Source organism: Stigmatopora argus, chromosome 15 (assembly GCF_051989625.1).
Source record: "Stigmatopora argus isolate UIUO_Sarg chromosome 15, RoL_Sarg_1.0, whole genome shotgun sequence".
Taxonomy (NCBI): domain Eukaryota; kingdom Metazoa; phylum Chordata; class Actinopteri; order Syngnathiformes; family Syngnathidae; genus Stigmatopora; species Stigmatopora argus.
Genome location: NC_135401.1, coordinates 15,428,450 through 15,443,175, shown reverse-complemented (window position 1 = coordinate 15,443,175; position 14,726 = coordinate 15,428,450). Strand labels below are relative to the sequence as shown.

General features: G+C 42.1%; 1 protein-coding gene across 6 annotated transcripts in view; it reads right to left on the bottom strand.

Annotated features, from left to right (window-relative positions):
• The window catches only part of sec23a (Sec23 homolog A, coat complex II component), a 79,627-nt gene that overhangs the window by 26,862 nt on the left and 38,039 nt on the right, over positions 1-14,726 (bottom strand). For 4 of the 6 annotated variants that reach the window (XM_077620822.1, XM_077620824.1, XM_077620826.1 and 1 more), the window contains 4 exons: positions 11,360-11,518; positions 11,172-11,287; positions 10,981-11,104; positions 3,978-4,058 (listed from right to left, as the gene is read on the bottom strand). In XM_077620822.1, the coding sequence (XP_077476948.1) occupies positions 3,978-4,058; positions 10,981-11,104; positions 11,172-11,287; positions 11,360-11,518 (480 nt within the window). The remainder of the gene's footprint in view (positions 1-3,977; positions 4,059-10,980; positions 11,105-11,171; positions 11,288-11,359; positions 11,519-14,726) is intronic. The other 2 variants (XM_077620825.1, XM_077620827.1) reach the window with 2 other exon arrangements.

Here is a 14,726-nt window from a genome sequence, read left to right as displayed (position 1 = left end):
CTGTACGTGCACAATCCGGTGCAATGAAGGGTGGTGCGAAATAAAAACGTATGATGACAATCAATTTTAAGCACGAAATAATCGAGTGTACGCGTGACTAAGCTCGCTCGTCAACACGTATGGAGAAGCAGGAAGTTCGCCCTGAAAGCCGCGGTGGAATACATTAACCTCTTTGCCTTGGTTATTGCACAAGAAGGTTTAAATTTTGTGTAAAGTAAGATTAAAACTTTTTTCATGTGTGTGTGTGGTTTTTTTCAGAGGGTGGGAACGAATTCATTTCTATGGAAAACGTTCATTTCAGATACGAGTACATTGACATACGAGATCAGTCCCGGAATGCATTCAGCTCGTATCTCAAGTTACCACTGCACAAGTAAATGGGGATATTTCTTGTAATTTCAACCCTTTAAATGTACAATAAGTATATAAATTGTTTTAATAACATTGTTACACTTTTGCTAATCAAGGAGTATGCATGCACAGGGGAGTCTACTGAAAAAATATGATTAAAACGGCACTAGAGGTCACAGAGACACATCTCATTACCAACAAAGGGTGACGAAAGCAGAGTTCAATTCAATTCAATTTTTTTTTTCAATTCAATTTATTTGGCAAGAAAAAGCACCAGGCTAAGGGCCATGTAACAAGAGTTGCGGCAAGAGTCTTTATATGTTCAAGATGTCCGGATCGAGGTAACGAGCAGCTGTGATAACTTGATTGTTAGACAAGGCTGTCGACACCACACTAAAGAAGATCCCGATGAAGCTGATGGTTGTTAATAGAGTCAGATATACATGTTAAAAAGGTGAGTCCTTCAATAATAATAATAATAATAATCGGACATAGGCCCTGTCGTCATTATCACAACACAAAAAGCCTACTTGTCATCACACGCAGATACTGCGTGTGACGAAATTGATGGTGCTTCTCCATAAGCTACGTTTACTCGGCAAAGACCTAAATAAGTGTAAGTTACGGACTTGTAATTTGGCATTCTGCTGTTTTGGATACAGGTCGCTTACCTCTCAGTCTTTCACTTACCTTACTTCAGTCAGCTAGTAGGAGGCATATCACCACCCAAACATCTTTTCATATTACCGCAGAAGGGAATGTGTGTTATGTTACCGCGAGTTTAGATTTCTGATGGATGTGGGGGAAAAACTGTCCTTAAGCCTATTTGTCCGTGCTTTGTGGGACCTATAGCGTCTGCCAGAGGGCAGCAGCTGGAACAGATTGTGACCAGGGTGGTAAGGGTCCCCTATGATGTTCTTGGCTCTGCTGAGGTAACGAGGGCTGGCAATGTCTTCCAGTGAGGGCAGAGAGCAGCCGACAATCCTCTGGGCAGTGTTAATCACTTTCTGCATGGCCTTTTTGTCTGCCGCCGTGCTTCCAGCGTACCACACTGTGATGCCGTACGCCAGGATGCTCTCTACAGTGGTTCTATAGAAGGTTATCAGAAGCTTGGTGCCCAAGTTGTTCTTCCTAAGTACCCTGAGGAAATGGAGTCGTTTCTGAGCCTTCTTCACCACTGCCGTGATGTTTGTAGACCATGAGAGCTTATCCGTGACGTGGACCCCCAGGAATTTAAAGGACTGGACCCTGTCTACACATACTCCATTTATGAGGAGTGGGGCCAGATCTGTGCCGTGTTTGCGAAAGTCCAGGATTATTTCTTTAGTTTTCGTGGTGTTCAGTGTGAGATTGTTCACCGAGCACCACGAAGACAAATTGTTGACCTCATCTCTGTAAGCCGACTCATCCCCTCCTGAGATGAGTCCGACCACAGTGGTGTCGTCAGCGAATTTGATGATGGCGTTAGACTGGTGGGTGGGTGTACAGTCGTATGTGTACAGGGAGTACAAAAGAGGACTCAGTACACAGTATGCAAAGACCGTAATGTATTAATATTTAAATATAATCTATGTATAAAAAATTGCAAATACTTTAAATACTGTACTCAATGAAAATAGGTCATCTCCGCTTGATATAAATCCAAAAAACAGGTTAATCCAGGAGTGGGCAAAGGGGTCCTGCAGGGCTGCTGTGGGTGCGGGTTTTTGTCAAACCGATCCAGCACAGACACTTTAATCAATGAGATTTCTGCAGAAAACAAGGAGCACCTGACTGCATTCTACTGATTGGACTTGTAGGACACCAGATTGGTGAAAAGGTGTCCTCTTTATGGATTGAAATGAAAACCCACACCCACAGCACCCCTTTGTGGAATAATTTGCTCACCCCTGGGTTAATGGGAGTTTTAGCCCAAGTCCGCCTTTTCTTCGCACTACCTTCATTGCACCGGCTTGCTTTGGATCCATTGTGTTTCCTGTTAGGTTTATTAGTCTTACATTATTATACATTTGCTTGCAATGAAAAAAGTGCTTCGCTTACTACATCTAAAATGCCTGCTTGCAACGAAGTAAATGCTTTGGTCCTTAGACTAAACAAAAGGGAAGCCGAATCCACTTGGACTGCTGCAGTGTGGAGAAGATCCTTCAGCTGCACATGCCCTTCATTTGTTTTGACTATTTGACGTCTCACTTCTGTTTCCCACCCCTCCCTTGAGAGTTGAGACGTCCATTGTAACGAGGGTCCTTGAAGTTAATAAACAAGGAAAAGAAACGTGTGACGCCAGAACGAACCTGGGTCGAGACCTGAAAGGTTCGATTTCTCCTTACAAGAAAAACCCAGATCGTCTTATCTCTTTATTTATGCGTGCATATGGAATGCCTATTGGTGAAACTATCATATTGGTCCTACGAGCCTGGGAGTCAATATACCGAAGGAATCCAGGCGCTGAGTCGACATCCGAGAAAGACCGTGGCCACGGCATCTAAGACCCTTTGCAGGCTGGAAGTCAGCTGAGCGCCTGGGTTCCCGACGGTTGAAGACTCAGCCTAAAAGACTTGAAGACATCTCGGGTAAGTCCGCGTGAATGTTTGCATTCGTGAGGAGTTTCCGAATGTGGGGGAAGCATTCATGTGAGGGTCCATTTGTGAGAGAAATGGATAAGATCGCATCCGGGAGGACAGCGACAGTAAAACCCTGAAAATACTAGTCCCCAACAGGTGAAAAGACAGAGTATTAGTCTATAAAACTGAAGGGGGTCGGTGTCCTGTACTTAAGACGGTCAGTAAGCTCCGAGAGTATACTTGTGTGCTGCGTGTGTAATGATAACCTAAGGAAAACAAACGAAAGTCGAAGGAGAAATAAAAATAACGGGGAAATTATTAACCTGATTACACACCTGTTTCAAAATGGGGAGATCGAATAGCAAGGCGGCTAGTGAAGACGATCCGAAGCAGCGGCTGCCGTGTAAAGATTGGAAATTTGTCGAAAATCCAAGCGCTTCAAGGGTTAAGCACCTTAACTTATGGATAAACAAATATGAGTTTGCTGGCCATCTTAATATACATAAAATAGTAGACCTGCAGGATAAAATGTGCACTAAGCGGAGGGGTGATCTATATAAAATGGAGAAGGATGGATATGATGATACCAATTATTGTTTTTTGATGGCAAAACAAAGTGTGATGGAAATGCAAAGAAAGTTGAGCGCAGTGGGAATGAGCATGTTGATAAGAGCAAGGCATGGCACATTGCGATGCCACGGTACAAATTAGACTGTTCAGGCCCAAAGCTGCTTGTAGCCGTGCTTGATATAATTTCAGGGTCACAGTGTTGTGCCAATGCGACGCTCCAATTGGTGGGGTGTATCAGCGCGGAAGTAGTGTCGGGGCAACAGTGGTGTGCCAATGCGAGTCACGCTCCCATCGCTGGGTGTAGAGGAGCCACAGTGGTATGACAACACGATGCTCCCGGCACTATAGGTAGTGTTTGCGGCACAGTTGAGTGGCAACATGACGCTCCCATTGGTGGGGAGCTAGAGATAGTGTCGGTGCCACAGTGAGGCTCCTATTGGTGCGTTTGGAACTCAACTCAATCAGTTAAGAGACAACAAATAAATATGGGCGTACATTTTCGGAGACGCAGGGTCCTTTGGCATTAAGGGACACGCAGGGTCCGATGGCTCCAGACACTTTCACCTCTCTGGACGTCTGAAAGGAAAAAGGAGGGAATTAGGATGGTTTGGGCAGCCATTGAATTAAGCAGCATCTATATAGTCTTGGAGGAAAAGGAGTAGAAAAATCAAGCAAATAGTAAAGTAAAATTAGGTATTGCCAAAATAAATATTTTAATCAAAACTGACCCAAATGAAGGTAGGAAAAAAATATTCACAACTCAAAATAAATGCACTGCTCACAAAAATTAAAGGATTTTTTTATTGGATCTGGCATGAAATTAAATAAACCTGTGTGATAATTTTCCGGTTGGTTAAGCAGCTGAGGGCATCGTTAATCACTTTAAACTGTCTTGGTGGATTACAATGGCATCAATTAGAAAACCCTCAAAATAGGACTGGTTTTACATGTGGAGGTCATTTCAAGTTTCTCCTTTTTGATCTTATTTGGCTGGTTTTCCACTCGTGCTATTTTGGCTTGAGTAATTATCCCTACTGGCAGTATAAGAAGATTCCATAACCCTACACAGGTTGCACAGGGTGTCCAACTTCTCCAGGATGGCACATCCACACGTGCTGCAACAAGATGGTTTAATATGTCTCGCAGCACAACTTCAAGAACATGGAGGACATTCCTGGAAACTGGTGGTTATTCTCAGAGAGCTGGACAGGGCCCTAGAAGTTTCCTCAACCCATGAATGATTTTTTTTTTAAATTATTGGCAGCTGGCCCGGCGGCCAAGTGGTTAGTTAGCGTATCGTCCCTCACAATGAACGTGAAGATGAAGGGTTGTTTGTCTCCTTGTGCCCTGCGATTGGCTAGCCACTGATCCAGGGTGTCCGCCATCTTGTGTCCATAATTGGCTAAGATAGGCTCCAGCACCCCCCACGACACTTGTAAGGATAAGTCGTACAGAAAATTAATGAATATATGCATGCAATTAAAAATGCAAGTTTTAGGCGATCAAGTGGTTAGTGCGTCAATCTCACAGTTCCGGGGTTGTGGGTTTGATCCCAGGTCGGTCCATACTGGTGGAGTTTGCATGTTCACACCTGGCTTGCGGTTTCCTCCCTCATTACAAAAATATGCATGTAGGCTGGTTGACCATCTCCTTGTGCCCTACAATTGGCTGGCCACCAATTCAGGGTGTCCCCCGCCTGGTGCCCGAAGTCAGCTGGAATAGGCTCCAGCACCACCTGCGACCCTTGTGAGGATAAGCGTTTGAGAAAATGAATGAATTAAAAAAATGAATAGCCTGCCACATCTTCGCTTGACTCTGATTTAAGAATGCCTACAAAATTGAGCCCTGTGGGCTGTTTATTTCCATTAAACGACTTGGCACCCTTTTGTTCATTACCCTATTGTCATTTGTATAGATATCCAACCTCATATTGAGACCTGCTGTATCTAATTTGTTTCTTCCATTAATTTTTGTGAGCAGTGTATATCTATGAGTGTGAGTGGTCTCCTTGTGCCCTGCGATTGCTTGGCACCCTAAGCGGTACAGAAAATGAATGAATGAATGAATGAAATTATTGGCACAAATTAGTGTTTATTATGTAGATTACCGCTAGGTTCATGCATTTCTTTGACAGGCATAAGAGTGGTAATTTCAATAATGGTATTGTAGTGGTGGTCGAGTGTGACAACCAATCCATGCGAAACGCAATCCCGTTTTCCCAACACTGGACAGCGTTTGAAAAAGTTGCGTGGCCTCAGCCTGATTCTCTGAAAAAAATTGAATATATGACCTCCTCATTGTACTTAGCCTTAACCTACAATGTGACCCATGCTAGTGCAGAGAAGAGCCAACTGAGCTTGTGCATAACCGTGCTATGCTAATGTTTTATAACACCGGCTAGTCAAATGATACAGTGGGCATACAATGTATGTAGTAAAATTTGATGAGGGACTGAAAAACAGTTTCTCTGATAGAGTGATTGGAACAGATACTTCTTTGTCACAAAAATCATTCATGAAGTTTGGTTCTTTTATGACTTTATTATGGGTGAACAGAAAAAAGTGATCAAATCTGCTGGTTCAAAAATATACATACAGCAGCGCTAATATTTGGTAACATGTCCCTTGGCCATTTTCACTTCAATAAGGTGCTTTTGGTAGCCATCCACAAGCTTCTGGTTGAATCTTTGACCACTCCTCTTGACAGAATTGGTGCAGTTCAGTTAAATTTGATGTACTTGTTTCTTTAGCATTGTCCACAAGTTCTCAATGGGGTTTAAGTCAGGACTTTGGGAAGGCCATTCGAAAACCTTAATTCTAGCCTGATTTAGCCATTCCATTACCACTTTTGATGTGTGTTTAGGGTCATTGTCCTGTTGGAACACCCAACTGCGCCCAAGACCCAATCTTCGGGCTGATGACTTTAGGTTATCTTGAAGAATTTGAAGGTAATCCTCCTTCATTATCCCATTTACTCTATGTAAAGCACCAGTTCCATTGGCAGAGAAAAACAGCCCCACAGCATAATACTACCACCACCGTGCTTGACGGTAGGCATGGTGTACTTGGGGTTAAAGGCCTCACCTTTTCTCCTCCAAACATATTGCTGGGCATTGTGGCCAAACAGCTCGATTTTTGTTTCGTCTGACCACAGAACTTTCCTCCAGAAGGTCTTATCTTTGTCCATGTGATCAGCAGCAAACTTCAGTCGAGCCTTAAGGTGCCGCTTTTGGAGCAAGGGCTTCCTTCTTGCACCGCAGCCTCTCAGTCCATGGAGATGCAAAACACGCCTGACTGTGGACACTGACACCTGTGTTCCAGCAGCTTCTAATTCTTGGCAGATCTGCTTCTTAGTAATTCTCGGTTGAATCTTCACCCTCCTGACCAATTTTCTCTCAGGAGCAGTTGATAGCTTGCGTTTTCTTCCTGATCGTGGCAGTGACAAAACAGTGCCAGGCACTTTATACTTACAAACAATTTTTGCACTGTTGCTCTTGGGACCTGCAGCTGCTTTGAAATGGCTCCAAGTGACTTTCCTGACTTGTTCAAGTCAAGGATTCGATTTTTCAGATCCATGCTGAGCTCCTTTGACTTTCCCATTGTAGCGTTTGTGGGCGTTTGCATCCAATGGGCCCTATTTAAATGGCCTCAGAGAAGTCACCAGCTGTAGTCACTCATAATCACTCACAAGAAGTTAAGAGGGCATGCTATGAAGCTCATTTCACTGACAAAACTTTCTAAGTCACCAAAATTGCTAATTCGTGTTGCTGTATGTATATTTTTGACCCAGCAGATTTGATCACTTTTTCTGTTAACCCATAGTAAAGTCATAAAAGAACCAAACTTCATGAATGTTTTTTTGTGACAAAGAAGTATCTGTTCCAAACACTATCAGAGAAAAATCTGAGTTGTAGAAATAAGTGGAAACTCAAGAGAGCCATGACATTATGTTATTCACAAGTGTATGTAAACTTTTGACCACAACTGTAACTGTTGAGCTTTGTCGATGCCGGTTATTTAGGCAAATTGCAAGGCAGTGTTGCTGCGTCCCTGCCGACTAGTCAACAGGACTGGAAGTGAAGCTATCTATTATTTATTTCTACAAAAAACACGTGTAAAGATCGATTTCAGATAGATTGTGAATCACTCTAAGAATAGGGCAATATATAATAGTCTTTTCCCGGAATCGATTTTTAAAAAAAAAACATACTTAATTCAAACGGTTCCACTGCAAAGCATTTTGCTTCGATGTTTTTAAAAAGATTCCTATCCTAAAGATACAGTGGTACCTCTACTTTCAAAATTAATTAGTTCCAGAAGTGGTTTTGCAACTTGGATTATTTTGTAAGTAGAGCCATATCTACATTGAATTAGCATAATTTGGTCCACAATTTTTAATACAATTTGAAAGTAAGCTAATAGAAATACATAAAGCACGTGTGGCCTTCATTACAAGGCATATATGAGGCTTTAATTTTTTTTGTGGTTCCAGGCATATGTATTTTGGATAAGGAATACGCTGAGACTATTCGAGCGTTGTTTGGATTTTGAGTCGCTGTTGAAAATGTCTCCTAAGCGTCCTGGCATCCAATGAGCCCAAAAAAAAACAAGACACGATGACAGTGACCGAAAAAGTGACTTTGCTACATATGCTAAAGTCGTAGCACGCCATTTCAGCATAAATGAATCTACCGTGCGTTTTACCGAGAAAGAAGCGAACATTCGGAAGTATCCTTTTCCAAGGACACTAAGCTAGTGGTAACTACAATTAATAAAAAATTAACCAGCTTCATGAGGGAGTCATGGCGTAGATAAGTAAAGGTGGCATGACGAGGACGTCAACACAGGAATGGAGAAGAGGCAGCGGACAACGACGGGGATGAAGATGAAGAACGTGGTCTTCCTTCTGCAGGAGATCTTCAATATGAGACGCAGTTTACAACACCGTGGCCAGGAGAATGATATCAACATGGTCGGAGCCATTGGATTTGGCAATCGTCTTGACAGTGTCATGTCCTTGTACAAAAGCATATTTGTAGGGCAGAAGCCATGTTCCTTGTGCGCCGAAAACCTCTCACAGAAATAAGCTCCTACTACTGCCCCAACAGCGCCTCCTGAAGATTCCATTGATCATCCAATACCTCTTGAATCTGACAAGGAGGACTTACCCTGTTTTTTATGATTATTTAAATCAAGCGGAGAGTAACTATTTTCACTGAGTACAGTACTTAAAGTATTTACATTTTTTTAATTTATAGATTATATTTAGAGAGTAATACATAGGTCTTTTCATATGCCTATAACTATTTAATACATACACTTCTTGATACCGTATTTACTCGCATATAAGCCGCATTTGTCAGACAAAAAAATGATGACTGAATCGAGGCTATGGCTTATATGCGCATAAAAAGACGACATGCACGAAACTGCAAGGTGACAAAGACGAAACGCCATAACGCAAGACAATGCGGCTGATGGTCATTTATTTCAAAGTAGAGAAAGGATAAACAGATAAAACTATTAGCAAATTAGCTTAGCGTTACGGTGTTCGTTGATAGCGCTGGGACACCTCATCGACACAGATACTCCGGTCAGAGAGTGAGACGAAGACACAGATGATTCATCAGCTCCCTTTATAGGAATTCGAAGGAATTGACAGTGCATGGCATTCTTCTCCGCGAGGGCTTTACAGTCAAATTCTAGACGAACATTGAAAACTCCACTGAAAACGTTAACGGTAATCCATGCAAAAGAACTACAACTCTAACTACAACTATAGGACCCCAAGCTGTACGCCTAAGTTCCTAAACAACATAACATGGAAACTTAAGGACCCTGAGCTACCCACTTAGGTGCCTGAACGAGAAGAAAAAATATACTAACCTGCCTTAATGAAAACACAATGGAAAACAGCAAATTTATACCATTGTGAAATTGTAATTTCTGTCATCAAAAAGCATCAGGTTCTCATCAAGATAGACTTATGTCTTTTTTCAAATAGAATAATTTGATTTTTTGATATTTACAAAGACAGGCATATTAACTTATGATATTGAGCCTAATAATGTGCTTTTGATTCATACAGTATCTCAGAAATACCACGTGCGATGATTTTTCTTAAGATTTTCCCTTCAAAGTAGCACATTTGTACTCCCTAATAAAATATGGGGTGAAAATTGTGAATCAGGGGGCAGTTTATGCGCAAGAAATTGTAAAATTCAACAATTTAAAGGCAATTTTAAGGGTGCGGCTTATATGCGAGTAAATAGTGTAATTGCACTAGAGTACTTGTATTTTTGTATAGGGGAGAATACATGTACAGTAAGTAATACCTTGAGATGCATTCCGGGACCGAGCTCGAATGTCAATTTACTCTTACCTCAAATCAGTTTTTCCCATATAAAAAAATAGGATATTACAATGGAAATAATTGTTGTAATTGACCACCGACGCTCACAAAGTAACAAATACTCATCTCGTGGTTATGATCTGCAATAAAAATGTGACATTATTATGTACAGTACTGTATGGAGTCCTTACCTTCGAGACAAACGAGAGCGGCTAACAATGGTGTGCAGCGGCGGAGGAGAGAGACTTGACGGCACACGTTCAGTTTGCGACACTTTTGTGACACAGCATAACATAACAAACTTTAAATTTAACTTCCATGCACTTACGAAACACACACTTTTGTTGTGCTGTAACCGAAGCAAAGGTGTTAATGTATTCCGCCGCGGCTTTCGAGTCGGAACTTGATGCTTTCGCATGCTTCACAACCGAGTGTATCCCAGTTCGTTTTTAAAGTTATCGAATCAGCCACGATTCGCTTTGAAGGTTTCCGCTGGCGTCAAAGTATTCCCTTTCTCAGTTGCTGGCTTGTTTCAAGTCCTCATAGATTCCATTAACTCTTTCTCCTTTATCCATATTAAAAGAAGCCCCTCCCTCTCATCATGAATATCACTGCGCAGCTTGAAAAGGACCACCTAGCGGCCCCATCGTATGTCAAATTTGTCTCATATCTCAGGGCAAAAGTTTGCTCGGAATTTTATTGTATGTCAAGGTATTATTGAAGTATGGTATGTAGTAGTAATAGGGGTGACCTTACTTCATGGTTTTTCGTGGCCATATCTTGTCTACATTATCCGCGATATTCTATCGATTACTGTAAATACAACTTTAACAATAGAACTCGATTCGTGACAATACATCTGCACACACGTAAACAGACAATAACCTATTGAAACTTAAAAAAATTTTTTTTACTGTATTTGTCACATGTTGGCCCACAAATAAATAGAACAACCCAAATATCCCAAAATACAATGTGGAGATTTGCAACTTACATAAATATTGCCGTATTTAATAACACATCAAACATTTATAAAATTAAATTATGTATAAAGATTTCATTTAGTCATTCCTGGTCCTGCACATAAAAACGCATAAAAAAGAGCAATTATCTAGGAATGTGTGCTTTGAGATTCTTGACAGCGTACCTTGACTTCCACCGTGGCGGCAAAAGCCATCTTGAAGGAGCCTTGAACATCCTTGGAGAAGACTCTCTGGAAGGTTTGCTTGAATAACGATGTGTTGAACGAGTCAGCCATCACCATGTAACCCCTGCGTCGATGCCACTTTTCAAAGTAAGACAATTTTGTCTTTCATAGATTTTTAAAATAGAGCTTACCCAGTGTTGTTGGCACAGCACTTCATCTCGAGAAGTCCAGTCTGATCTAGCGAACAAGCGTAGATGTCCATCACGTGACCGCTGGCTGACGCACGGCTGGCCAATGACTCGTAATGCTGATGACAAATTTAAATAGCTTAGCTGTGCTGTGACGGAGAATGAGCTGACAGCCGCACAAGCACTTTCACCTTGGAAGCTTTCTTCATGAACTTTGCGTTGTCTTTTTCAATATCATGCCACGACCGGATAGGTACCTTCAGCTCGTCCCCCACCACCATACCGGGACCCTGTGTGGCTGGACCTCCAATGAAGGTCATGATGCGTGCACCCGTGTTGGGGAAGGTGCACTGATACGTCCGGACGCGAAAACAAACAAAAAACATTAAATGCAGTACAAATGTGTATAAGCTAAAAATGACACACTTGAACCTACCGTATTTACTCACATATAAGCCGCACCCTGAAAATTGCCTTAAAATTTTTGAAATTTACAATTTCTCGCGTATATATTGCACATATGCACATATTCCCAATTTTCACTTCCATATTCATGGTTTCAATAGGGAGTACAAATGTGTTACTTTGAAGGGAAAATCTTAAGAAAAATCATTACAAGTGGTATTTCTGAGATACTGTATGAATCAAAAGCACATTATTAGGGTCAACATCATAAGGAAGTTAATATGCCTGTCTTTGTAAATGCAAAATATCAAATTATCTAATTTGAAAAAAGAAATACGTCTATCTAGGAGAGAACCTGATGCTTTCTAATTACAGAAATTACATTTTTCTTACCAGAAGTTTAAGATGTTGTGGCAGCCATAATGCTTCTGATTTCCAAATATCTCAATTCTTTCGATGATTCATATTACTTCACTAGTTGTCACTTTCAAACAAGAAATACAACGCAAAAAAATTAATATTAGCGAGTTAGCTTAGCATTGCGATGTTCTTTGTTAGCGCTGGGACACCTCATCTACACAGATACTCCGCCGGTCAGAGAGGTAGACGAAGGCACTCAGATGATTCTTCAGCTTCTTTTATATCAAATCCAAGTAATTAACAATGTAGAGCATTCTTCTTTGACAAAACATTACAGTCAACTTTGATGAACCCTGAATCAAACTCGCTGGAAATGTTCGCGGTCCTCTCTACTAAAGACTACAACTCAATCCATAACTATAGGACCCCAAGCTGTCCGCCTAGGTCCCTGAACGAAAATGAGAACATAACCTGCCTTTTAATGAAAACAAGCAGGGGTCCCGGCTTCGCCGGTCCCACCTACTTGTTTAGAACCAAAAGACAATTGTTTCATTATTTTAAAAAATCTGTTTTGAAATATGGGTTAGATGAGAAAGGAAAATTTCAGTCAGATGCATAGCACAGCAAACATGTACAGGTATGCTAAAGAAGTTCAGCACTTCAAATAAATCAAGCAAAATGTACAGATATGATATGAGAAGCAATTCAGCATTTCAATTCAATCAAACCAAAGCATCAGTAGGATACCAAAACAGCCCTAGTAGCTATTGCTGATTCAGCCATTTGACGAATAGCACGCAGTTCCTCAGTCTCGTCAGCCTGAGCAGCTGTCATAGCCTTGGCTAACCACTTCTACGCTGAGCGCAAGTCTGACCAGCCCGAGTAACTGAAGTAGCCGAAGACTATTTCTTACACCTTGTGAAATATGAAATGTACCCTCTCGTACTCTCTCGTACGCTCTCGTACTCTCTCGTACTCTCTCGTACTCTCTCGTGCTCTCTCGTGCTCTCTCGTACTCTCTCTCACTCTCTCGTACTCTCTCGTACTCTCTCGTACACTCTCGTACTCTCTTGTACTCATATATTTTAGTCACTAGAATAGAATTTTACAGAGACGCCGCCTACTGGAATTTCACAGTAACAACACCTATAGGTTAAGGCGCATCATCTACTCTTATTTCATCTTCCATTTTGTATTCCTGCCTAAAGTTTGTGCCACCACCCATTTCTATGTCACGTGATCTTGTTTCAATAAAGCCCGTGGAACAGAAGGGGTGTGTGGGAGACAACCTTGGAAAAGCGGGAGGATAGACACATCTTCCAACTTTTGCATCGTGCCCTTCCCCCCTTTTGCAGAAGCGGTTAAAAATCTCATTATTGTTGTCTTAGTATGCTTCCTTATGTCCGACGTTATGAATGTCAACAGCGGACCTGACATTTTCTGGTGCCCAAACCCGGGAATTCGGTCTGGACTCTGGACCGCGGTGAAATCGAAACCAAGAATCTGACGTCAGCTATTTCACCATTGAAGGAAAAGAGGTGAATCGGTCCCACGACTCACATGACCTAACATAGCTGGTGGAAAAAGTGGGGCCCAACACCATGCTATGACAAAATCAGGGCCACAACACAAGAACCAGGAGAAGGAGTTCATAAATTCAGAGCAAGATTTGAAGAAGTGTTCAAAATCCACAGTGGGATCAACTGAGACAAGGGTTCCTGGAAGGGTTCCAGCCCCTAATCAAAGTGTTCGTGCAGAAGTACTGTGTCACATACCGAAACAAGCCAATGAATCAACTAATGGAGTGGGTGATTCATGCTGAGGAAAGACACCGCCAGAAACAGGTAAGCGCAGGAATTAATACTCTGACCCAAGCCATTGCCTCATTGGTGAACCAAGGGTCATCAGAAGTATTCTACCAACGAGGACGTGGAAGAGGAAGAGGCTGGGGAAGACCCGGCCCAACAAGAAGCGCAAATCCAGATGACAGGTGTTACAACTGCGGAAAGAAAGGACACTTTGCTCGAGACTGCAGAGTTCCACCCGTGGGGAACAGAAGACCCCCACCGTTCAACCCTGAACACCAACATCAAGAATGACGCCAGAGGGAAGAGGAACGGAAGCCTAACACGGAAGAGGAAATTGAAGAAAGCGATGAGGACGAAGAAACCCCCTGCTCGCCAGCAGAAGTGTTAGACTTAACTGAAATCATGTCCACCCTCTGGGACAAAGACAGCAAACCATACTACAATTTACTGGTGGGACAAAGACGAACACCAGTAAAAAAAAAAAATGCGACACTGGAGCAGATAAATCTGTCATCAAAGACAAAGTGCCAGGATTGGTACCAGGAAGAGAATGGATCACTGTGATAGGAGCAGGAGGACACATGGAACTATTGGAGAAGTCAAGGAAAAGAAAAATAACGGATGAAAATGGACGAAACCACGAAGCAAAGTTCATCCTGAGTAAGAACAGTCCTGTGAACCTCCTGGGAAGAGACCTACTCCGTAAACTGGAAATGATCCTTATCCCCACAGATGATTGCATGAAACCAGTACACAGGTGGGAGGAAGCGGAGATCCAAGTAGTCGAAGGTCAAGACGAGCCTCATATGTTCTACTCCCTAGACTTACCCACACAAGGGCCCTCATCTGTAGTCCGGCAGTTAAAATCCAAAGTCGAAAATGTAGATGGCCAAACAAACCCACTGACCACTACACATCACCATGAAGTTTGGGAAAGCCAGAACAGAATTTGTTAAACAGTTCAAGTGATTGGGACCCCAACCAG